At 38.2% G+C, this 26,273-nt stretch overlaps 1 protein-coding gene and 1 long non-coding RNA gene across 2 annotated transcripts; both read left to right on the forward strand.

Moving 5' to 3' along the window:
* The first annotated feature begins 848 nt into the window (after nt 1-848).
* On the forward strand, nt 849-13,280 carry slc6a4b (solute carrier family 6 member 4b). The gene is made up of 13 exons (XM_047381425.1): nt 849-1,063; nt 1,664-1,798; nt 1,955-2,174; nt 2,337-2,475; nt 3,517-3,651; nt 4,675-4,778; nt 6,108-6,235; nt 6,376-6,488; nt 7,700-7,831; nt 8,009-8,108; nt 8,194-8,294; nt 10,722-10,889; nt 10,992-13,280. The coding sequence occupies exons 1-13, from the start codon at nt 862-864 to the stop codon at nt 11,100-11,102; spliced, it is 1,788 nt and encodes a 595-aa protein (XP_047237381.1). The 5' UTR covers nt 849-861; the 3' UTR covers nt 11,103-13,280.
* A 9,479-nt stretch (nt 13,281-22,759) lies between these two features.
* Nucleotides 22,760-24,714, forward strand: LOC124877971. Its single transcript, XR_007040637.1, has 2 exons — nt 22,760-22,931; nt 23,092-24,714. It is a non-coding gene; the product is annotated as an uncharacterized LOC124877971 (long non-coding RNA).
* Nucleotides 24,715-26,273: the final 1,559 nt, after the last annotated feature.

Genomic DNA, 26,273 nt, shown 5'->3' on the forward strand with positions numbered 1-26,273 from the left:
TAAGAAAAGCGGCGATCTGGTCAGATAAGACCAGTATTGAGCTACCTGTAAAATGTGTAGAGGGAAACTAACATTGCACATCAACCTGAAAACACTTTCCTCACAGTGAAACATGGTGGTGGCAGCATCATGCTGTGGCGATGCTTTTCTTCTGCAGGGATAGGGATGGTATTAGAGTTGATAGGAAGAAGGATGAAGGTTAATAGAGGACAATCCTGACAGAAAACCTGTTAGGGGCTGCAAAACACCTGAGGCTGGGTTGGATGTTTACCTTCCAACAGGACAAAAACTCTTGCATCCTGCCAGAGATACAATGCAATGGTTTAGATCAAATAGAAAACTATTTTGTGACTTGAAAATTGCTGTTCACAGATACTCTTCGTCCAGTTGCTCAGATCTTTTGCAAAGACAAATGTGCAAAGCTGAAAAAGGCACATCAAAAAAGACAAGGTCTGTAATTGCAGCGAAAGGTGGTTCCACAAAGTATTGAATCAGGGGGACTAAATACAAACCATACATTCCATGTTTTTATATGTAAAGAAAATAAAAATAAACGTAAATACGACAAGTAGAGCTGAACCATTAAATTACCTCAGTAAGTGTGATTCGAACTGAAACATGTTTAGTAGTCTGACTTAGATGATCCACATTTGTCTCATCATTTTAGGCAACAGCCTCTTTCAGAAATGAAAAAATGTTTTATTTTTTCCACCAACAGGTACTTCCATGTCTCCTCAGCAGCGACACCAACTCCTCCCACTCGGCCTTGTCATCAGATTCAGGAGCAGCGTCCTTCTCTCCTCTGGAGCGGCTCCTGTCTTACTTTTCACAGTCCGCTGCCCCGAACACGACCCAGCGGTCATGGCCGGCACTCTGCCCCAGCACGGCTCCCCCAAATCCGGCTACAGCGCCAACAACGCCGCGGCAGTGCCAGCTATCACCCAGACGGACTCCAGGGACAAATGGAGCAAAAAGATGGACTTTCTCCTGTCTGTCATCGGATTTGCGGTGGACTTGGGCAACGTTTGGAGATTTCCTTACATTTGTTATCAGAACGGTGGTGGTAAGTAAGTTTTGGTATGTTGTTTACCCTCCAAAATATTTAAACTAGGCTACTTTTGTTAAGTCGGTTACTTTTCTCAACATAAAATAAATAATAATAATAATAAGAAAAGGTAATACATGTAAATAGGAAAAAAAAAAAAAAGTTAACGAATCGATTAAATGATCTAAAACAACTCAGAAACAAACTAATGACAGGAACTGTCCATGGTGCCAATTCAGACAGGGGTATTTGAAATGAAACAAAAACGGTTTCACTTTTTTTTTTATTTTAAATCATTTTGAAATTATTTGATTATTTATTTTTTGCCTTTGTCGGTGTTGTTTGCTACTCTTTGAAATTCACAATAGTTATATATATAATAAAGAGTTTAATGCACTTGATTCATTTTGCCAGGAAGGGTAAATCTATTAGTGATCATTTTAAGCAATCAAATTAAATTATGTTAAATAAACACATAAAACTGTAATGCTACAATTAAACATATTACTTTTTAAAATATATTTTATGTAATTTTTAATCAAGGTAATTCATAATGTGCTTGCTTTTTATTCAGTCATTATTCATGGTTCTTTCTTGTTTATTTTTCTGTGTGAACAGGCGCTTTCCTGATCCCCTACATTTTGATGGCCGTCTTCGGTGGCGTGCCGCTGTTTTACATGGAGCTGGCACTGGGGCAGTTCCACAGAACTGGAGCCATATCCATATGGAAACACATCTGTCCCATTTTCAAAGGTAGGGCCAAACAATGAGCTGGTTTAACACAGATATTCAGATAAGGTTAAAAAAAGTCCTTTTGATTGGTCCTTTTCCATAATTAATTGCAGAATATGGTTTACAAAGCAAAGCTAAAAGCGGGGACATTATGTGATGTGTGACGTCCTCTTTCAGGAATAGGATATGCCATCTGTGTCATCGCTCTGTACGTGTCCTTCTACTACAACACCATCATCGCCTGGGCCCTCTTCTACTTCTACTCCTCCTTCTCCAGCATCCTCCCCTGGACAAACTGTGATAATGTCTGGAACACCCCCGACTGTACCAACTACTTTGGCGTGGATAACGTGACTTGGACAAATTCCTCCAGGTCTCCGGCAGAGGAATTTTACACGTAAGTGCATGTAAGTGTGAGTAACAGAAACCACATATGCAAGTATAAATAGCTTTTACTGTAACAGTCCTCAGAAATGTTGCCCAGCTGGTTATTTTTATCCTCTTAGCCTCATGCCTTGTTTGTTGACAACTTTATGATACATGTTTTTTCTTTCAACAGGAGGAACGTCCTTGAGCTCCACAAGGCTTCAGGGCTGAGAGACGTCGGGGGTGTTCGCTGGCAGCTGATGCTTTGCCTCTTTCTTATTTTCACTATAGTTTACTTCAGCCTCTGGAAGGGTGTGAGAACCTCAGGGAAGGTAGGATATCTTTACTCACATACAGGTGCACCTCAATTCAAAAAGTGAAACTCATATATTACATTGATACATTTCAAGTACTTATTTTTTGCATTATGATGATCAGGGCTTTATTGTAGCTATGAAAAAAAGATGTTTATAACAGAAAGGTCGTCGCCAAAGAATCTGGTAACATCCATGCATATAAATGAAAGGTTTAGTGGAAGAGGATTGGCCTTGAGAGGTCTGTGAAGCAAAGGTCATCCAACAGTTTGGGGGACATTCGCAAAACGTGGACTACAGCTGAAGTCAGAGCTTCAAAAATCCACCACATATAGATGTATACAGGACATCAGCTAGAGTTGTTGCCACTTCCTTACTTAGGTTAATGAGAAAAAGGACTTGAATATTGCTCCGTGGTACAAAGTCCTCTTTTCAGATGAAAATAAAGTTTGTATTTCATTTGAAAATCAAGGTCCTAGGCTCTAGAGGAAGAGTGGAGAGGCACAGAATAAAAGTTGATTGAAGTCCAATCTGAAGTTTTCCCCCAGTGATGATTTGAGGTGTCATGTCATCTGCCGGTGTTGGTCCACTGAATTTTCTGATGTCCACAGTCAACACAGCCATCTACCAGGAAATTTAAGAGCACTAATGCTTTTTTCTGCTGACAAGCTATATGGAGATGCTGATTTTATAATCCAGCAGGAATTGGCACCTGTCCACACTGCCAAAGGTACAAATAGTTGCTTCAGTGCCTATGGATTTACTGTGCTTGTTTGGCCATTAAACTGACCTTAACCCCACAGAGGCTGACTGCCTCCAGCCTTGCTGCACTGATGTTATAATTCATCAAGTACTGAGTGCACATACTGCACATCGTTTTTCTATCGTTGTGATATAATTTTAAAATTTTCTTAGAAACTAAATTTGTGTTTTCATTACCTGTAACCTACAATCTAGTGTAATGGATCCTCATAAAGTCTACGTTTACCTCTTTGAATTGAACTGCTTATCAAATTTCTCCGATCCTCATTCTACATTATTTTCTTTCTTCTCCGTCAGGTTGTGTGGGTCACTGCCACCTTGCCATACATTGTGCTTTTTATCCTGCTGATTCGTGGTGCAACTCTGCCCGGAGCCTGGAGAGGTGTGGTGTTTTATCTGAAACCACAGTGGGACAAGCTGCTGGAGACCAGTGTGAGTTGTTCAAAGTTAAATGTTGATCCTAAATATCATCATACAAATAGGTACAGCAAGAAGACCTTTTCCATTTCTCGTATGTTAGAATGCTTAATAACCCATATCATTAGTTTAAAATCCTTCTCTAATTGTAAAATACATTTTTTGTTTTGTGAAAACTCATAATCTAAATATAGACGTAAGAGATTATTTGTTAATTTATTCTTGTTTATTTTAAAAACCTTCTTTTTTGGCCCATGTTTCATTAAAATAATTTATAAATGTGTTTTAACTGTATGTTTATTTGTTAGTTCATTTAAGCTTTATTTAACCAATCAGGACACATGACAAACAATTTCCTATTTACAACTGGATTTGTATAAAACCTTTGCACGGACTTGAACAGTGGATAACAGAAATATTTTCTTTTTCTTTTTAAGTAAAATAAATTTATAATGTAAACAGCTTTAAGTTTGTTAGAGGGCTTTTAAACAAATCCTTCGGACGCAGGGATTTAATAGATTCCAGCCTCTTGACAATCTACCTATATATCTCTTATATCTATGAAAAGTCCCCTCCTTCATCCGGCTCGCTACTGTGTTTCACTGAACCTGTGTGAGCGCTTTGTTTGGAGGCGAATATGGATGAGATGAAATGATATGCATAAATAAACCACAGAGCAGGATAATAAGATGCATAATTAGTTTAGAATTTCTACCCGTTAACAAAGGCTCCCCCCTTTCTCTCTCACTCACGGATATCCAACGGTTCTCCTCTTTTTACCGCCGAATGCTCTTCAGATCTCCTTGCATACAGCTGTGCAGCAGCTCGACCTTCCTACGACAGACACATCTTTCAGTTTAACAGAACTACACTGAGTGACCAATATAGAGAAATAGAAATGTTAATGATGTTAAGTCACTAAAAGGCCTGTGAGAAATTATTTTTAAATGAATTGTCATGCTTAAAAAATTACAACCTGCATCACCTGAGATTGCAGATTCAAGGAAGGGTTGAATAGTCTCTGCATCTGTTTTCCAGGTGTGGGTGGATGCTGCTGCTCAGATCTTCTTCTCTCTGGGTCCTGGGTTCGGGGTCCTCCTAGCGCTTTCCAGCTACAACCCTTTTACAAATAACTGCTATCGGTACGCTTCCTTAAAGCCCACTGACGTTAACCCTCTGATTCATGCAAATCTGTGTTTAACAGCTTGGAAACAAGTAGGTGTTCTCTGTATAAAGATAAAACTGATGCACATCATGCGTCAACTATGATCTATATAGAATGGTTAAAGGTTGTAGGCACACAAAAACTGTACATGTTTGTTACACTGGTAAACTTTAACAAAAACTCTCATTAAAATCAAGAGTGTATGTGCAGAAAACAGCTAGAGCAGCAAAGTAAAGGAACAGAACCACCATGAATTACACCAGATGCCAAAGTAGAGGGTAACTTCCTCTGGAAGCTAATAATATAAAACTATAATCTATCTCTTCTGAGAGAGGTAATCATTTGCATTATAATTGATTTAGGTCTCGTTTCCACAATAGTAACAAACAGACCTTTAGGTTTATTTTATTTATGAAAGATCAAACATCTATGTTTACTGTAGAGCTTCAGAAGTGCCACAATTCAGTAAAAAAACAAAATTCATTATCAAATGTTTAATTAAATGTGTCACTAATTAACTGAAGTTAAAAATAATCTTATAAATCTTTTTTTTAGATATTGCATTAATAGATGTTTGTTTTATTTACACAAACAATTGTAACATTTTTACAATTTATTTATTTATTCCATGGTCAAGTGCAGCAGCACATCATGAAATTTGTTTTATCTGTAAACCAAATAAAGTCAGTAGGCAGGCCCAGTGCTGCCTTGGGCAAGGTAACTGGTCTGAAGTGAAGTTTCTTTGGAGGTTAACCAATCAGATGTCAGGATGTCAGAGTTTAAATTATTTCATGGTTAACTGCAGCACCAAACCATAAACTAATTAAATAACTACTGAAATAACATATGATGACTATTATTACTTAGTTTTACATTTAAATATTGAATTGTGGTTTTTTTTAAATCATGTGGAAGCATAATTTTTTTATTTCTAATTTTATTTTAATTATGAGATGCATTATTCACTTTATTTGTTACATTTTTTGCTCTTAATGTTTTACTACCAAATTATTTCTTCTGTATACATTATATTAGTTCACTTCTAATCATTTTGCCTATTTATGCTTCTAAATACTCCTTTGTCATGCAAAGAATTGGTAAATCATTAGGAGATAGACTGCCTTTGAAATCTTTCATAAATGCTGCAGCCAGATGTGGGTTATGGTTATTGTGAAGAACCCTTAAAGTTGTATAAATGCAACAGATTCTGTCTCTGATGGAAATTAAACTAGGGTGTAACATTATCTCAGTAGAACAGCTGTAATTTTGACTCTGTTTGTATTTGAGTTGTGTTCTTCCTCAACAGTGATGCCATTGTGACCAGTTTGGTGAACTGTCTGACCAGCTTTGTGTCAGGCTTTGTAATCTTCACGGTGCTGGGCTACATGGCTGAGATGAGGAAAGTAGAAGTTGAGGATGTGGCCAAAGATAAAGGTCAGAACATCAATTGAAATCAAATCAGCTGACTGCAAAGTTAATATTGCCAAATTAAAAGGTAGTAAATCCTTCCTTGATCCCATTTATTATTACCATTGTTATTGTTTTCATTATCTATTTATTTATTTGCATTTCAGGGCCAAGTCTACTCTTCATCACATACCCAGAAGCAATAGCAAACATGATGGGCTCTACTTTTTTTGCAATCATTTTCTTTGTTATGATGATCACACTGGGACTCGACAGCACGGTATGAAATCGGTATAATTGTATAATAATGTCTTATAGAAACCTTAATTTGTACGACAGACTGAAAATAAAAGTCTGTCAAACCTGTTATGACTCACATACAGTAATAGTGCTTGAAGGTAATACTTTGTGTATTACCTTCAAGCATGCTTGCAGTCAGACAATATTCACAGTGTCTCATAGACGTGTACCTTGAACCTGAAACTGCAATATATTTTCTTGGGATTTTTTCTGATAAAACAACACAAATTAGTACATAATTGTGAAGCAGAAGGAAAATGATACATGGTTTTCAAAATGTTTTACAAAAACCACTCTGAAAATGGTGGAGTCCATTTTTATGAAACCCACTTTATGCTGAAACCCACACATTAATCATTATGGGTAATTGTGTTCAGTCCCCTCCCTGCAGATCTGTAGAAAAGCATTCCCATAGAGTGACGCTTCCACCACTGAGGGCAATGTGCAGCACGGAGGTTTCCATCTCACAGTGCTTTGCATGAAGGCAAACAGTTCAGCTTTGGTCTCTTCTGACCAGAGCAATTTCTTCTACATCTTTCCTGTGTGCCGTACATGGCTTGTTGAAAGCCCACTTGAGTTCCCTTGAACAGTGGCTTTCTTCATGGGACTCTTCCACATGTTGCACCTAAACTGTGGATCTCTTCAACTCCTCCAGAGTTACCAGGGGCCTGTTGGCTGCTTCTCTGATGAATGTTCTCCTAGCTGTAAGTTTGCAGTTATGCAACACTCTTTGCATTTTCAGATAGATTGAACAGAGCTCTGTGAGCTGTTTAAAGCTGGAGATGTTGTTTAATAACCGAAGCTGCTTTAAAATCCTCTCTGTTGTGTTTCTTGGTCCTCATTATGAAAACTAATGTTTGCTAACAAACCTCTGGGGACTTCACAGAAAGCTGGAGAGTACATTGCACACAGATCAACTTTACTTCCTAATCAGGTAACTACTGAATGTAAATGCCTGCACTGGATTTTTTATGGGTATTAGATTCATAGGGCCTGAATGCAAATAATTGTCACTCTTCTCAGATTTTTATTTGTAAAATCTTGTTAAAACCATGTACCATTTTCCTGCCGCCTCACAGATAAAATCCCCATAACAATTCCTAGGGGTTTAAACAATTTTGCAAGGCTTATTATTTCTTGCAGATTACTCTAATTTATGAATTTTCTCATAGTAACGTTTTTGTGTTGTAGTTTGGAGGGCTAGAGGCAATCATCACCGCTGTGCTGGATGAATATCCAGACTATTTCTCTCACAGACGTGAGCTTTTTGTTTTGGGCTTGGTGGTCATCTGCTTTTTGGGCTCTCTAAGCACCCTTACGAATGTGAGTTTTATTTTGTCTACTCATTACTTCAAATGACTGTTTGAACTCTTTACTATCATAGAATTAAGATAGTTCCAGGTGGTCCTTGACTTAAATTTTACATCTCGTGACTTAAATAATGCAGTGAACATAAAATGTTGAATGATGGTATAACTCATAGCTTTAATATTAACCTAGGGTGGCGCCTATGTGGTGAAGCTACTGGAGGAGTTTGGAGTAGGATGCTCCATCATTGCAGTGGGTTTCCTTGAAGCTATTGCAGTTTCCTGGTTCTATGGTACAAACATAAATTTTTTGACATATTTTCTGCGTATATTCCCTTGTTAGAAATACAGTCATAGCATGTCCTGTTCTGCTTTCAGGAATCAAAAGATTTAGTAATGATGTTCAGGCAATGCTTGGCCAAGCCCCAGGATTGTTCTGGAGAGTGTGCTGGGTCGCCATAAGTCCGGCTTTTCTGGCGGTAAGAAACAAAAACATCCTAAGGTGTAGCTACATTAACAACCCAACAGGTAAATCTAAATTTCCACAACAGTAGCACATGCTTTGCATTGGCACAATAAGAACAGGTTAACGTGTATTCTTTTTGAAGGGAAGAACTAAGAAACAAGCATCGTCTGTTAAGGAGATCCAGAGATAAGTGTGCTACAGCAAATAAGATATGAGTGAAAGTTTGTTGTGGGATCAAACGCTCCCTGGACCAACAGTCTTTGAAGGCTGCAGAAACTAAACAGCTAAACTCTCCTGTAGATCAGACTCCTTACTGTTGAAAATGTCTTCCTCAAAACGTTTTCCACATCAAAACAAATGTCACCCCTCAGCCAGTTTGATATCTCTCTTTTTTGCTTGCATCCATTTTTCATTTGGCTCAATTTATGTATTTTGCTTATACTTTAAAGAATGACATTTAGAGTATATGACAAAAATATTCATACCTTTTGAGCCGTACTTCAGTGTGATTTAGTAGGATTTATGTGATAGACCAGCATAAAGAGGGGCATATTTGTGAAGATGAAGGCAAAGAATCCATAGTCTTTTTAATGTTTTACTAATAAAAATCTTAAATGTGTGACATGACTACAACATACGCATCTGGGGTAAAGTTGTTGAAAAGTATAAAGCAGGTCAGATGACACCTAATCCTGAGAGAAAAGCTGCTAGAGACTCCAAAAGACTGGAAACTGCGGAGGTTCATCTTCCACCAGGACAATGACCCTAAACCTAAAATCAGAGCTGCAGCGAGAGGGTTTAAATCAAAGCATATTCATGTGTTAGAATGGTCTAGTCCAAGTACAAAACTAAATCCAATTGAGAATCCGTGCTAAGACTTGAAAATTGATTTTCACAGATGATTTTTATCCAATCTGACTGAGCTTTCGCTTTTTGCAAAGCATGGGCAAAAATCAGAGTCTTTGTGCAATGTTGGTGAGACATACCCACAATGGTTGCAGCTTGTGATCGCTCAAAAAGAAGGCCCACAAATTACTTACTTAGAGGATCCAAATGCAAAGGCCCACCACACTTTTCAAATAAAAAATTTTTAAAGATTTTGAAATCCATGTATTATTTTCTTCCACAGCACAGGTCATGAATCAGGACTTTTCCTGTTTCTGAAAGCATGCTTCATCTGCTGTAGATAGTTTTTAGACATTGTTTGTCCTAAACCTCTTTGCTTTTCTTAATTTTCCAAAGTATATACCTCTATTTGCTGCCTGGATCCTGTCGCAAAAACATTTTTTAAAACCATGTTTAACTGTGTAACACATGAGATACAAATTGTTAACAGTTCTCTTTGCTGAGGTGATTTCCTTGATCCATTTAAAACTGTAGTTATTAAACCACTTCTGACATCACCATAGCATGCAAACAACACTTAGAATTATAAATTACTCGCATATAAACAATAAAAAAAATCCATTCTTGTGCTTTTGGATCTCGGTACCACCATCAACAATGTTGGCCATGACATTTTACTGAGTAGGTTGCAAACATGGGTTGGTTTTTATGGTCCAGACATTAATCTGTTTGGGACTTAAAAGGAAGATAGGTCTTTGTATCTTCTGGAAATACTTTGGTAATTATACCAAAGTAATTGTTGCGTGTGGAGTATCTCATGGATCAATTCCTGGACCACCACTGTATATGTTTACCCTTGCATGTATTGCTCAAAAACACAAAATAAATTATCATAATTAAGTAGATTTGCAATTCAATCCATTGTTTATTGACTGATGACTTAACTTCAGTACATTCTCTTATTTAGTTTATTATTAATATCAATACATGGATGTTGTACAATTTCTTACAATTAAACAAACACAAAACTGCTTTTCTTTAGTGTAAAAAAACTCTAAAATTGAAGCCAATCTCAGTTCACTGTTTATTAAATGAGAAAACAAAGCATGAAATTGGGGTGTAATAATAGACAGTGACTTAAATTTCATCAGCCACATTAACCATATCACTAAATCTGCCATTTATCATTTGAACAATACAAAAAATTCATTCAAAGAACAACTCAGTCTAAATAAATCCATGCATTTGCCACAAGTAGGCTGGACTATCTTATGCGCCTTTCTGCTTGCTTCTCACAATCTGCAACACACAGACTACAATTATTTTAAAATGCAGCTGCCTGTTTTCTCCCAGGCAATAAAGGATCTGAACATATCACTCCAGTTCTCTAAACTTTGCATTGGTTACATCTAGAGGGCAGAATCAATTTTAAAATCCTGTTACTTGTGTACAAAGCCTTATGCCTTAGAGAGGCCTTCAGAACAATACTTAAAAAGATTGCAAGTTCAAAACATAGTTGGCATTATTTAAAATGTTTTCACAATACTGCACACTGCTTTTGTAATATGAAAGTGAAATTTGTCCCTTCTCTCAGTATATCATAGTGAGCTCTCTGCTGAAAGCACCTCCCCTCACGCTGTTTGACTATAAGTATCCAGACTGGAGCATCACGGTTGGCTACATCATCGGCTTCTCATCCTTCATGTGGATCCCCATCTACATGGTCTACAAGCTGGTGTGGACCCCTGGTTCTCTCAAACAGGTCTGTGGATAAAGAAGAAAATCCAAAACAATGAAACCCGTTCTCATATGTTAACTGGAATGACCTCTGTTTTCCCTATGATCACCCCCTGATTTCCCTCAGAGATTAGCTGTGTGTCTGAGACCAGAGAGGACCATCCCAGACATCCATGCAGACACCCTGAACATGGCCACCGTGTCACAGAAAGACATGAACACCTCTGTGTGCTTGTGAACTCCTCTTTAAACCACAATCTCAAGAAATTTGTAATTGAACCCCAACCTGACCTGTCATCATGATTGTTCTCCTGGTGGTGATGTTGAACATGTCAGTTGGCCTTCACAGCAGACTGGTGACAAGTTGAATGCTGCTACATTTAAGGATGTAAGATAGCAATAGTTATATCTTTGCTCAGTATGTGATTTGGACATGCAACAACTGCACAGTCTACAGCTCTGTAATATGGCTATTTTCTCATGTTTGAGTAGCTTGTCATATGTTCAGTCATGTGTCTTTTTTAATATCAATGTAGTTGCATCTCAACAAGAAAATGTTTGAAATATTATTGAAATGTTAATTTATTTCAGTAATTCAATTAAAAAGTAAAAACTCATAAATAGATTTATGACAGAGACAGTGAGATATTTCAAGAATTTATTATTATGGCTTACAGATAATAAAAATCTAAAAATCTGTTTTCAGAAAATTAGAATATTACATGAGATAAATAAAATATTATTTTACTTCAGTGATACTGGCTTTACTGAAGTATGTCCCTGCACTACACATTGTTCGCTCTCAATATTTGGTCCTTTTGCATGAATTATTGCATCAGTTTAGCGTGGTATGGAGGAGATCAGCCTGTGCCCCTGCTAAGATGCCCAGGTTGCTTTAGCAACAGTAATGCATGAGGTGCTCTAAAACGTCCTGGTAGACAGCTGCGCTACGTTTAGACTTCAGAAAGCCCAGTGGACCAACACCAGGAGATAGCATGGCTCTCCAAATCTTCACTGACTGTGAAAACGTCACACTGGACTTCAGGCAGCTTGGATTCTGTGCCTCTCTACTCTTGCTCCACGCTATTGGACCTTGATTTCCAAATGAAATTAAAAACTGACTTTCATTAGAAAAGCAAATTTTGGACTTTTTGACCAACAGTCTAGCCCAGATAAGATGTTTCTGAGATGTTTACTGCTCAGTAAAGGAGTTAATTAACACTATGAATGTGACATCTGGAGTCTATGTCCTGCTTATGTCTGTGTGAGGCAGCTCTCAAAGCTCTGACTCCAGCACCTCTCTCTACCGCACCTTGTTTCTTTTACACAAGTTTCCATTGACATGCTTGGATACAGGACTCTGACCAGCCATCTTCTTTAAAAATCAACTTTTGTGGATTACCCTCTGTGTGGAAGGTGTTAGTTACCGTCTACTGGACTATTGTCAAGTCAGCAGTCTTCCCCACGATTGTGTGGGTCATAGCATTGAATTTCTGTGTTAAAAATCATCTTTTAATTTGACTTGAGTGACATTCTAATTTTATGAGCAACAGATTTTTGGATTTTTATTAGCTGTAGGCAATAATTATTCAAATTAACAGAAATAAATGCTTGATATATATCAGCCTTTGTGTAACAAATATGAAATATATTATTGAAATCGATTTACTGTTTACATACATTCTAATTTATTGAGATGTACCCATATCAGACTTTGCCACGGACAGTAGCACTAGGAATATTTAATCGTAATATTAATTTATGTAATTAGGGAGCACTTCCTGCATTGTTTTCTCTACTTTATGAAAGTTTAATGAAATTATGGCAGCATCCTAAGCAGTATTAATATTACTACATTTACTTTTAGGTTCAAAGGATCAAGTCCCAAACTAACTTAACATGTTTGTAAGGGTTTACTAAAGCCTATTTTATATTCTGGCTCAATTTTTCATTAGGATCTAAGGACTGCTGCTGAATTTATTTCCAAAAAAGTGTATTTCCCCTGCAAAACCTACAAGATGTTAATGAACAACACTGAATTTCACCTTGACTTTTATTCTTGTTCACTTTACAAGCAGAAATCCTTTTTCATTAAAACAAGTAGGAAGAATTGTATCTAATTTTGGAGTTGATAAATCCTAAAATAATAGAAAACCATACTAATAGCGTCCGTTGACTACAGTCAGACTGTTTTGCCTTAAGCTAAACATGTGTACAAAAATGGTAAAGGTGGTCATGATATTGTGCCTCTCCATAAAAAGGTTTTACTCTAAAGACTGTTCAGATGTGTATCAGCGGATATATTATGTTTTAGTCACAAGTGTTATTTTAAATGCTTCATTCAGAGACTTATGTAATAATTGTTGTGTCCTCCCTGACATGGTTTCTGCAAAATGTGTATAAAGTGATTGTAATACCTGGTTTCATCTGTGTGGTTCATTTCATTCATTTAATGTTTCAGAAGAACATGAACAAAGACAATTCTGTAGCCAGCTTTTACAATGTATTTTAAACACAAACCAAATTGTGCTCCATGTGTTGTAAACAGGACAGATATTGTGGCTACAAGTCTGCAAAGAGCCTGTTAATTATCCATAATGTCTGTTTCCTGTTTAAAATATGTTCTGGTTAAGAAACTGTTGTGCAACAATAGGTTTGATTTGGCTATGAATACCTATTAATAAGTGCAAAAGGCAATTATTAAGAAAGTTATTGGTTTTGCTCAAAGCAGTAATCCATGCCGTTGTTACAACTCTGGACTACTGTAATTCTTTGTACATTGGATTTAGTAAGGCATTCTCATCGTGCCTTCAGTCGGTGCAAAACGCTGCTGTACGGCTTTTAACCACAGCATGGAAGACTGATCATATTAGTCCTGTTTTATCCTCTCTGCACTGGTTGCCTGTCCATTTTAAAGTTCATTTTAAAACTTTATTTCTTTTTAAGACTTTAAATGGTCTTGTCCCTCCCTATCTCTCTGAGCTACTTCACCTGCACTCCCTTCCTCAGTCATTCAGATCAACTGACCAGCTAATGCTGAATAGGTGCCATGGACACTGCAGAAGCTCAGGGGAGATCAGGCTTGTCCCATTGCAGTTCCTAGATAATGGAATGCTTTGCCACTCCAAATTAGAAAAGCCTCTTCCCTATCTGGTTTCAAGACCAAGCTCTTCACTTTGGCTATTGGCTTCTTCTTGTCTATGATATATTTTCTTGTTGTTACTTTTACTTAAATTCTTTAAATTATTTCGCTTTAAATTCTAATGTTGTGTTCATTTGTTGTAATCATTATTTTTGTTCAGGACTTTGGTCAGCACCTACTGGTTTTAAAATGCTTTATAAATAAAGTTGGCTTGGCTTGATCAAAATTACCACTTGATTGTCAGAGCGAGCTGTAAACACAGTAGAACTAATAGTGGCTACTGTCTTAACAGAGCTTTAGCTTTAGCATTAGCATTTAATTGGAGACACAATGCAGCACGTCTATATACAATATGTGGACATATTTAATGCAGGTTAGTAAGGAGATGACAGGAAAACACAGATAAAACTAAATAATTTCACTAAATAATTTCACATTACAGGAGTAATGTGACTCTTTACCAGCCATCAACTTTACAAAACAATTTTTAACATCAGGCTCAGTGGCCTGTTAGCGCTCAAGCAGTTAAGCGTCACAAACAAAGCAAAGCACAATGAAATAAACAACATCTGAATTGTTTTATCCTGAATTCACTTTCTGTCAAACTCCTACTTCCTGGGAGCTGTACATGAGAGTGAGTTAAAACTGTGCATTCTGGGATTCAGAGTTTACCAGTTTAATCTGTTCTCTGTGTGTAGTTCAGTCCTTTTTGTTCATCCCATGGCTGGGCCCAGCAGAAACAGTAAGCAGTACGAAACTTTAGATATTTCAACTCAGACATCCACACAACTATGATCCCATTATATCTGCAAACATTTAACTCTTTAGTCAAATTCCAGCCACATCAGATCAGGGCCTATTACTTCAAGGACAATGGGTCTGAACATACTTAGAGTTCAAGGCATATGTATGCAATGCAAAGAAAAACACATAAAAGGATAATAGATATTAGTTGAAAACATCTAAATTATCAGCAGCACTTCATGTTTTCTTATGATTAAGATAAGCTTAAAATTGTCTCTGGTACATTCTCCTGTTTAGCTTATTAACTCAGTCTAAAGCACCTCCTTAGTTAATCAAGTGAAAACTGATACCAATTAGTAGATTATGTGTTGGTGTCTTTATACATCCAATTAAAAACAGACCTCTGACTTTATGTTTAATTACATGCGTTCTTGTTGCAATGATATTATTTCAAAAGTTCTGTTAACCGTGAGTGACATTTCAAAATGTTAATTATGGCCTCTATGTTAGAAGGTAAAAGGCAACAGACCTATCCATCAGACGTGCAGAGAGATGATGTAATATGTTACCCCAAGGAGCTTGACCCTTTGGCCTGTTCTTCATTGCTCTTTGACATTTCGCAAATAAGAAACAGGAAAGATGCTACAGTAAATTTCTGTACTTTCTACTTGTAATTTTAAATATTAGCTAAAGAAGTCTGATCTGACTAATCAAATTTGGTTCTTTACCTTTTTAACTAAGGATAGTATTTTTACCCTGTTTATTTATATATGCAGGTGTTTTACGCACAAGGCCAGTTGATTCTAGTTACAAGAAAACAATGTGACTCAAAAGAATAAATGCTCATTATTATTATCATCATTACATCATTATGAAAAACAACAAAGTGATTTTCTTTTTTTTTTACCAGCTGAACATTAAACCGAACATGAAATACTTTCATGAAATGAATAAAGTAGCTTGTCAAAGTCAGAGTAGTCAGATTTTGGAGAAAAAGGATCTGTAAATCATCTCAGATCTGAAACATACAAAGAGTTGCACATTTGTCTTATTATTAGAAACCGGTTTAATTTCCTACATTTCGTTTGATCCATTTTCTTTCTTCATAATCTAGAAAATTGTTTTTGTCTATTCTCAGCAAAACTGCTTGCTGTGGCCATTTTTAATGAGTGTGTGTGTCCAAGTCTTGTGAATACAATTCCCTGGATTTCCTGGATCATTTATACTGTATATCCATATTTGGACAGATTAGGACCCCCTGATCAAAACAAAGTAAATCGTGGTGTCCTGCTGGTAGATTTTATTTAATTTAACAATGATTAGAATAAAGAAAGGGGCTGCATGGTGGCGCAGTTGGTAGCACTGTTGCCTTTCAGCAAGAAGGTGGGTCAATTCCCGTCCAAACTCTGCATGGAGTTTGCATGTTCTCCCCGTGCATGCATGGGTTCTCCGGCTTCCTCCCACAGTCCAAAGACATGCCTGTTAGGTTAATTGGTCACTCTAAATTGCCCTTAGGTGTATGAATGAGTGTGTGCATGGTTGTTTGTGTGTTGCCCTGTGATGGACTGGCGATCTGTCCAGGGTGTACCCCGCCTCTCGCCCATAGACTGCTGGAGATAGGCACCAGCTCCCCCGCGACCCACTATGGAAGAAGTGGTAGAAAATGACTGACTGACTTTGATCCCTCGATGGTCTGACACTTCCTCACTGTCTCCACTTGGTGGCGCCACTGCTGAGCGCAGTAACGCAGCGGCTTTAGGACCCTGATGAAGCGGAAGAAGAAACGCCTCCCATCCCCGTCCTCCTCCATCCTGTAACATGATCCTGCGTCTCATCCCACAGGCTGTAATATTTTGTTTTAGTGTGATAATCAGCGCTCAGCCCGACTCCAGCTTGACCGAACGGCCTTATGTGGTCCTGGAGAAGCAGGACCTAGGTGAGACCTGATGTTTAGCTGGAAACCAGTATGAGGACTGGGGCTGAAACTCTGCCGTTTCGGGCCGCTGTTCGGTTTTTGTTCTTTTGTTCCGTTTTACTGAAACATCGCCATGTTCCGTTCAACTGTGAATGCATCCTATGAAGTATTATGACGTGTTGCTGCTGATCTCTGCGTGTGTTTTGCTTGTCCGCAGTAACGTTGGGGAGTGTCCTCGCCGTCCTCCTGCTGCTGATGATCATCATGGCTGTCTGTGTCTACAAACCTCTGGCTGGTCGCTGAAACTGGACTGAAACATTCGCACTAAGAACTAAAGTCCGGCAGCTTGCGGTTTTTCCGGTGCAAAGTCAGTCCTGCGACGTGTTTGAGGGCAGTACCTCTGGCCCAAAACCAGCTGCCTGGAAGCCTGGCCCTAAATAGTTTCAATTTTTTCATCATATTATTCTTAGCCATCATAAAAAGCACTCATTTGATAGCAATCATTAGATCAACTAATACTCAGAGCAATGGGGAAGTCCAAGGAACTCAGTGAGGATGTGAGAAAAAGAATTGTAGATTTACACAAGTCAGGAAAGTCACTCGGAGCCATTTCTAAAGAACTACAGATTCCCAAATCATCTGTTCAATCAATTATACGCAAGTATGATTTATTTGGGTGTGTCAGCACTTTGCCACGGTCTGGGAGAAGGCCCAAACTCTCTCACGCAGATGAACTGAAACTGGTGAAGATGTTCAAAGAAAACCCAGGAACCACCAAGGTTCAAATCTGGCAGGAACTGGAAACTGCTGGAATGCAAGTGTCTCTGTCGACGGTGAAGCGGGTTTTACATTGTGTTGAACGTCCAAAACTGTCCAGCAAAAGCCAGGACGATCTTCTGAAGACTGCCACCGGTGCAGAGCTGTCCCAACACTTTGAGCAGGTGGGTGTGAGTCGATCCGCTTGCAGAGGGAGACGAAAAAGGGCTGCAAAGAGGGCACTCCTGTCAGAGGCAAACGTCCATGGTAGACTGGAATTCTGCCAGAAGTACATAAACTGGACCGCAAAGGACTGGTGCACAGTAATTTTCTCTGATGTGTCCTCCTTCCGATTGTTTTCAACATCTGGAAAACGACTGGTAAGAATTAAAGATGAGGCCTCCCAGGAGACCTGTGTGGTGCCAGCAGGGACAGATCGTGATACAGTCCATGTGTGGGGCTGCTTCTCATCCAAGGGAATGGGCTCACTCACAGTCCTGCCCAAGGACACCTCCATGAATGAAGAGTGGTATCAAAATGTCCTCCAGGACCAACTTCTTCCAACAATCCAGGAGCAGTTTGATGATGATAAATACTTTTTCCAGCATGATGGGGCACCGTGCCACAAGGCAGAAGAGATAATCAAATGGCTCAAAGATAATCAGGTTCGAGTTTTGGACCTGTGGCCAGAAAACTCTCCAGATCTCAATCCCATGGAGAACCTGTGGTCATTCCTCAAAAAGCAAGTGGACAAGCAGAAGCCAACAAACTGTGATCAGCTTCAAACGCTAATAAGACAAGAATGGTTCACCATAAGCCAAGATTTGGTTCAGAAGGTTATATCCAGCATGCCAGAAAGGATTGCGGAAGTTATGAAGAAACAGGGTCAACCCTGTATATTTTAAATTTTCACAAGGTCTCCTCATTAATGCTTATCTGTGGTTTCTGGCTACATTTTATGACACAAATTAGCTAATCTTGTCTATTTCCGTCTTGTTTACTGTTCCTGTCAGCTATGCAATGTTTCTAATTGTTCTTTCATGACATCTGGTCATTTCAGCTTGGTAACAGTAGAAATAGAAGATCAGAACATAACTTTTTCTTCTTTTGGAGACAAACGAACAATTTCATCGACAGCGGAAGAAGAAAGACTTTGAAGAGCTGTATAATGGTCGTCTCACGCGGATTTCTCTTGTCTCTAAAGAGGAAATCAAGGACAAGTGCCTGCGACTGGAGAAGAAACCAGCATTATCTGAAAAGTGTCTCAGGAGAACCCTCCTTGGAAATGTCTGACAAGAGTAAAACATGGCGGTGAGACTATCCAAGTCTTGAGGAAGTTTTGGAGTTCCCCAATTCTCTTTAAGTAATCATATTGGACAAAAAAAGAAGTAGCCGTGTGCTTTTCAAATATTTGTTGATTTTTTTTTGTGCAGAAACAATTCTCACTGCTGCTGCACAATGAACCCCTAACACTTTGAAAGAACGTGAAGAGTAAATTGACAGTGGTTTTAAAGATTCACTTTTCAGATGCTGCATTCTTCTTTTTTGGCACTAGTGGCTTTTATTTTGTAAGTTGACTGACAGGAAATGGGGTGGAGAGAGAAAGGGGAAGACATGCAGCAAAGGTCAACGGGCATGGGACTTGAACCGGCAGCTGCGTTGAGGACTGTAGCCTCGGTACTTGAGGTGGTTTCCCCCTGCGACACCGCCGCACCCCAGTCCTGCATCCTTTTATACTTTTCTTTCTCTCTATACCCTTTGGTTTTTTTTTTTTGATTTTACTCACTACCCAGTTATTGAGTTGTAGGGTAATGGTTGAGCTGTAACGATGATCTGTGAAGGGGTAAAAACTGGAATGGGCCGACGCTACTTGTTCAGACATTTGTATTTTGTTGGATGATCACAGTTTGTTGTATTGTCTTGAGTTTTGCAGCTATTAAACTAACAGAAGTCAGATGACAAATTAGGAGAACTTCCCCTGTTTTTACCACATAGGTTAGAGCAGGTAAATCATGAAGCTTAGGAGCAGCTCAAAATCCGACATCAAACTAAAGAGCTGACTTTTCTGTCGTTCGTAAATGTTGAAATGCGTAGAAATCTTTTTTTTTATCTGATCCTGACAATGAAAAATAAAAGATGCCGCAGGGTATTTTTATGGTTTTATTTCTGTCATTGTAAAGTTGTCATTAGTAAAGCTGTCAAAATAATCCTGTTTCTTTTTTTATGTGCCCATATTTGTAGAATTTCTCAGTCTTTTATTAAGGTTTGCTGAGTGAATTACGGTTTACAGCAGTAAGAATTGAACAATTTAACTTTTACCTTTGGAAGATTACCAAGTATAAAGACGATAAACCGATTTACAATTAGTAATGTTCTCAAATTAATGAATATACTTTTAGTTTACCTCTGCCATTTGTAGTCAGAATATGCTGACAGGTGGTTGCTTTTGGAAACTTGCTGTCCAAAAGCAAGGTACTACAAGGTACTTTGCTGAAACTTTCATTTGACGTATTAGTTACTTTTCCAAGTCTTAGAGATAACTCTCAGATTTCTTTTCAAGGCACTTTCTTGGAACTTACTGGTTACTTTCCCAAAACTCACCAGGATACATTCCTGGGACCTAAAGGCTACTTTCATGGACATTAATGGGTACTTTTCCTAATCTTAATTGTTTCTTTTCAGGAAAATTCCTGGTACTTTATGGAAACAACCCATTCATAGGTGATCTAATACAATAGTTCTGTTGAAGAACCCCAGTTAGTACCAAGAAAGTAACACCTAAGCTCCAGGAAAGATTGCATTATGTCAGGTCCAGTACAGCCTAGTTTCTTAAAAGTACCCAGTAAGTTTCCTGAAAACTGCAAGAAGGTATCATTTAAGTCCCAGGAATGTACCCTATTAAAAACCACTTCAAAATACAGCCTAGTTCCTGAAAGTACCCAGCAGGTTGCAGGACAGTACCCATTAAGCTCAGGGAAAGCTCCAGGAATATACCAGTCAAGTTCCAGATAGTACTTGGCACATTTCAGGAAAGCTCTTGAAAAGTCCTTAGGAAGTTCCAGAGAGTACAAAGTATGTTTAAAAAAGCAACCTGTAAGTTTCACGAAGTATCTTATTGTGATACCACATGTTTTTTACTTATGAAATACCAGTGGATAAATCCCTGGTTTATAAACAGCCTAAAAATTGTAAAATAACATTTTTGGTTTGAAACTTTTTATTTAAATCACAGTTCAAAATACTATATGGATTAATACTGAACTTGTAACTATTTGGGTTTAAACATATGAAAACTCATAGAGCTCAATAGAAGTGTAACACTTTATTTTTTAAGGCCCCAACAACAGAAAAAATAACTCTGGGGGCTTAGGTTACATAAACCTGTAAACATTTAAAGTTCATTCCAGAAAACATGGTTAGAATCAGTTATTGAATGAGTCATGCTGGAAATTTTAATTAATTTAAATCTGACTTTGAAACAGTTTGATGAGATGCAATGCAGGTAATTGAAAAGTTAATAGAAGTCAATGCAAAATGAGGTAAACTCATTTGCACTGTGTCTGAGCTGTAGCACAATTACTTGCTGGCAGCATTTCTATGATCGTATCATTAGCTCAGTGGAAAGTGTTACAGAGGACAGGACAGCTGGCATCACTCGGTCAGCCACACTAAATCAGAGGAGCAGAACAGTTGCTTTAAAAGGAAGTGATGCTTGAAATCTTGCTTTTTCAGCCATTGTTACTTCCAATGAAACACGTGCTGTCATCTTCTCTTGGCATCAAAATGGCCTCACAGGCAAGGACATCACTGCTACTAAGGTTACACCTTAGCCTTTTATATAATCATCAATAACTTCAAGAAGAGAGGTTCAGTTGCTACGATAAAAACCTCAGAATGCTCGAGAAAGACAAGCAAGTGCCAGGACTGCTGAAGAGGATTCAACTAATCAGGATCAGGCTTCCACCAGTACAGAGCTTGCTCAGGAATGGCAGCAGGCAGTCATGAGTGTTTCAACCCATATTGTGAGGCAGAGACTTATGGATGCTGGAAGGGCAGCAAATAATGTTTTTTTCTGCAGGCATTTATGTCACAAATAAACAAAGATCCAATTTTTCTGTGCCATTTAATGTTTTTCTGTATCATGTATGAATGTAAATAGTTCACTTTGAACTTCTGGTTATGAATGCAGAAACTGGATTAATGTCAATGCACCCACCTAATGTAAAAAGATATCACACATAATCAGAATTGTTTTATTTAAAGCTATGTTCTTATGAAGAACGAAAGGCATGGAGGTCTCACGTGGTCTGCAGAGGAAAAGTTGAACATAGGCCTGGGATGGGCTTACATCATAGTTTAAAGCTGGCTTTTCTTTAATCCATGAATATAGAAAAATACTAATTAATAAACTGCTGGAAATCATTGTTTTATATTTAAGTGGCATTGTGCATTGAGTAAATAAATGTTGAAGATTAAGGAAAAACTTACCGTCTTTAATCTACTGTGTGGATGATTACAGTAAAGTCAAAGCAGTTTAAATGAAACAATTATTTCTCTTTTTCCTACAAACTGATGATCGATATATAGGGGACCACCTGTTTTTTAGTCCTATTTATGGAAAAAGACACACAAATGCAGTCATAATCAAAAAGAAAGTACATCCTTTTTCAGTGCCATTCTTGGATTTACACGTCATCAGAAAGACTACCTCTATAAAAGCAGGAGGTTAGAGTTCATGTTCAAGTTGGCAATTGCAGCCACCTGTTGGCCTAGTCAAAGTCCAGTCTGTTGTGAAGGGAAGCTGTGGAGGAACATCTGCAAAACTTAAATAACCAAAGGGACATTGGATTGCATTGGCATTACTTTTATTGATTGATGATTTCTGTATAACTAGAATGAATTTGGTCTGTTGTTTTCTTTATGTAGGTCCTCTAATTAAACCCTGGGCTGAACATGAAAGATACCTCTCAAACATCTCATAGCTGGAAATGAGGAGTGGAGCAAAGTTTGCTCACACTGATGTCGGAGTGGGAGACGCTGACAAGAAACATTTTTGTTCATTTTGTTGTTTAAATGAGTACATTTTGCAAGCATTTTTGTGAAATCATTTTGTTGTTTAAATGAGTACATTTTGCAAGCATTTTTGTGAAATCATTTTGTTGTTTAAATGAGTACATTTTGCAAACATTTTTGTGAAATTTGACCATTTTCTTCTCCTGTGAAAAGAAAAAACGAGATTTGACTTTTCTTTTTCAACAAAACTGAACATTTATTGGGGTGTCCTAATTTTGTCACATGACGAATACCAGCGCAATAATCCAGTGTCTTTAGGACCCTGATGAAGCGGAAGAAGAACGTCTCTCCTCATCCTCATCCTCCATACATGAACAACATGATGCGGCATCTCATCCCACAGGCTGTAATATTGTGCTTTAGTGTGATAATCAGCGCTCAGGACGACTTCAACCTGACTCAGAGGCCTTATGTGGTCCTGCAGAAACAGAACTTAGGTGAGACCTGATGTTTAACTGTGACTGGAACTCTGCCATTTGGGCCGCTGTTTGGTTTTTATGTTTTTGTCCTATTGTCCTAATATTGATCATTGCACCATCCTGTGGAGAGGTATGAGGCGTCGCAGCTGATCTCTGGGTGTGTTTTGCTTCTTCACAGTAACGTTGGGGAGTGTCCTCGCTGTCCTGCTGCTGATGATGATCATCATGGCTGTCTGTGTCTACAAACCTCTGGCTCGTCGCTAAATCTGGACTGAAACATAAGACAAATCTTGTGGTTGAAGCTGCAATGCGAGTAGAAACCAGCAGTGGGCAGCACAACTGGGCATCAACACCTCTCTAACTGAAGGCCTCAGTTAAAGTATGCTGCAGCTGAACAGCTAAAAATGATCAATTATCCATCAATTTGCAGATAGCAATGAAAGATTATATGCACCTGACAGATTATCTGCCCATTTTAAGAGAACGTGGAAGGCATCATCACTCGGCATCAAAACGGGCTCACATGCAAGGAAACTGCTTTCAAGTATTTGAAAGCAAATTCAGCGCAATTTTCAGTGCCTGATCAACGCCTGAAAGAATAGTTTTCAGCATTATCAACAAGTTCAAGTTGACAGGTTCAATTGCAGCAAAGAAAGCCCAAGAACCTCCAAGATCAGGATGCCCTCCTCCTGAAGAGTGTGCTACAGGACGGTGTTGCCACCAGGGCATGGCTTGCTCAAAATTGGCAGCAGGTTAATGTAAGCACGTATGTGCACACTTTTAGGCAAGACTGTCGGACAATGGTCTTGTGACAAGTATGGCTGTAAATAAGCTGCTTCTATCCAAAGAAAACATCAAGGAGAGACTGGTTTTCTGCAGGAAGTACGATAAGTGGACTGCACACGACTGGTGCAAAGTTATTTTCTCCAATGTATCCATCTTGTCTATGAAATCTGGAAAATAATTTGTCTAGAGAAGAAAATGGTAGTTAAACAGAGTGTTATTCTGAGCTGTATATTGTGCAAGCAGCGATAGATCCTGATGCAATCTATGTGCGGCTGCTTCTTATCCAGGGGAGTTGGCTCCCTCACTGTTCTACCCAAGGACAACTCCATGACTGAAAATTGGTATCAAAATGTCCTCCCGGAGAAGATTCTTCCAACAAACCAGGCACACTCTGCTGATGATCAGTGTATTTTCCAGCATGACGGAGCACCGTGACACAAGGTAGAAGTGATTATGAAGTGGCTCAGATCATGATGTTGAAGATTTGGACCTGTGGCCAGAAAACCCTCCAGATCTCACTCCTATTGAGCAAACTGTGGTCAGTTCTCAGGAATACTAACTAGTCACGGGTCTTTGTGAGATTCTCCTACTGCTGGAAAACAATGTAACCTATGGATTATTTTAGCTGTAATAATATTATATATAAAATGTATTTATGTTCATTTGATTTATTATGTTTATATTGAATAAACATACTTTTTTCCCCCACATTTATCTTTCAGGTGTTCTACTCTGAATAGCGCACTTCTTGCCAGCTGACTGACATTGCACAGCAACATGTGGGGGAAGGGGAATGTTGCATTACTCTATGCTCCATGCGGCCTGAGAAAAACTCACACCTGTACTTTCTTTCCCTGCTGTCTCATTAAAAGGTGAACTGTATGAGTGATAGGACTAAGAGCTTTTGAGGTTTTTGAAACCATCATTACAAGACCCTGGTGTAGCTCTGCCTTTATACTGGTGACCTAATATAAGCTTCTGTCATTGATTTGCTAATAAAAGGCTTTGAAACTAAGTGCATTCGAAGAAATTCAATTTAAGTAATATTTTTCTATAGGACTAGCAAGTCTAAAGGTCATGTCAACTCTAAACAGATATTTTGACCAATGAATTTTGACAACTGGTTTGCTAGGCAACTATAAATGCATGGGGTCACATTTTCTGCTGTCTGGCTCCCGCTGTCATTCCAGTAAAGTTTTTAATCTGTTTAATGAATAAAAGCCTGAAAAATTTATTTATTTATTTAGTTTTTAACCTTTTTCTGGGTAAGTATAGAAAAATTTTGGAGTTTCTAGATGTTTTTCCTTATCGAGTATGAAATATGATTATCGAAACTTAGCTCGACATGAGATCTTCCACTAAGAAAAAAGAAAACATCAAAAGTTAAATTCTTTGAAATAAGATAAATTACAATAAATCAAACTAATTTAAGATTACTTCCTTTATCTTTGATTTGCCTGAGATTATTCGGTGAAATCATGTTTCACCTTGGAAATGGTATGTTCAGGTGGATGTACATTGTTAGTTTTCCACCACACATAGGGTTTCGTGTTGGCCTAAAGGTCAAGTTCTTGCTACTCTTCCCTAAAGGTCAGATCTGTGGAGTGCACGATCCCTAGTTGTCCCTTTGACAGATTCTTCCACCTGAGCTGTTGGTGTTTGCAGGTCCTTTACAGTTACCATAGGTCAGATTGCTGCATCACTGATTAATGCTGTCTTTGCCAGGCCTGAGACTTTTCAAATATTTGTAATAAAGTTATAAACCATTCTTCACCATTTATGTACCACTTTGTCTTGGTCTCTCACATAAAATCCCCCATAAATTCTGTGGTTGTAGCAAGATTAAATATGAAAATGTTCCAGGGAATACTGCTGTAAGGACTTGTGCCTCACACTGTTAGAAGATGTTTAATATAAATATGACTATTGTTAAGCTTAGCCTTTTGTGGGAATGAGTTTCATGAAGAAAAACTTGCAAAATATAAAACAAAATAAAACCTTTATTTCCTGATAAGACCAATCTTGTTATGTTTTCTCATCAAAATGCATAGCCTTTTTAACTTAGGTAAAAAAATGACTTGAACACGGTTTGTCCCCATGGAAATAAAGTGCATTTATTTTAGAAAATCTTTAAAACATTTTCAGACATTCTCTTAAAAACTTTATCATTAAAAAACCATCTTTGCTTAAACATAGCACTGCAAAGATCTGCATTATATTAACTTTAGCTCGCCTTCATAAAGTTGACTGCTCACCAGTTAGGCAACTTGATCCATTACAGTTAGATGCTGAGATGAAGCTCCTAATGGAGCCACAGCAACAATGGGGACCTTTAAAACGTTGTTGGCCATCAGTGAAATCAGCTATAGTGGTTAAATCATGTTAATCTGCTTCACTCTGGTACAAATGAAGCATCATCAGAGTTAAAATAAAAAAAAAAAAAATCTTAAAAAACCTCAACAGAAATTCTCCACCACACCTCAACCCCACAGGCATTACGAAAGCAAAGCGATCCATGGCACATGCTGAAGCTACTACTGTTAATCACGCTGGAGTCTGTAATTTCACCAGTTG

This window comes from Girardinichthys multiradiatus, chromosome 12 (genome assembly GCF_021462225.1).
Source record: "Girardinichthys multiradiatus isolate DD_20200921_A chromosome 12, DD_fGirMul_XY1, whole genome shotgun sequence".
Lineage (NCBI taxonomy): Eukaryota > Metazoa > Chordata > Actinopteri > Cyprinodontiformes > Goodeidae > Girardinichthys > Girardinichthys multiradiatus.

Excerpts from the sequence above, each read along its gene's own strand:
- slc6a4b (XM_047381425.1), top strand. The coding sequence starts at position 862 with ATGGCCGGCACTCTGCCCCAGCACGGCTCCCCCAAATCCGGCTACAGC. Across the intron at positions 4,779-6,107 it reads TTTACAAATAACTGCTATCG|TGATGCCATTGTGACCAGTT; the intron begins GTACGCTTCCTT and ends CTTCCTCAACAG. Across the intron at positions 10,890-10,991 it reads CCCCTGGTTCTCTCAAACAG|AGATTAGCTGTGTGTCTGAG; the intron begins GTCTGTGGATAA and ends GATTTCCCTCAG.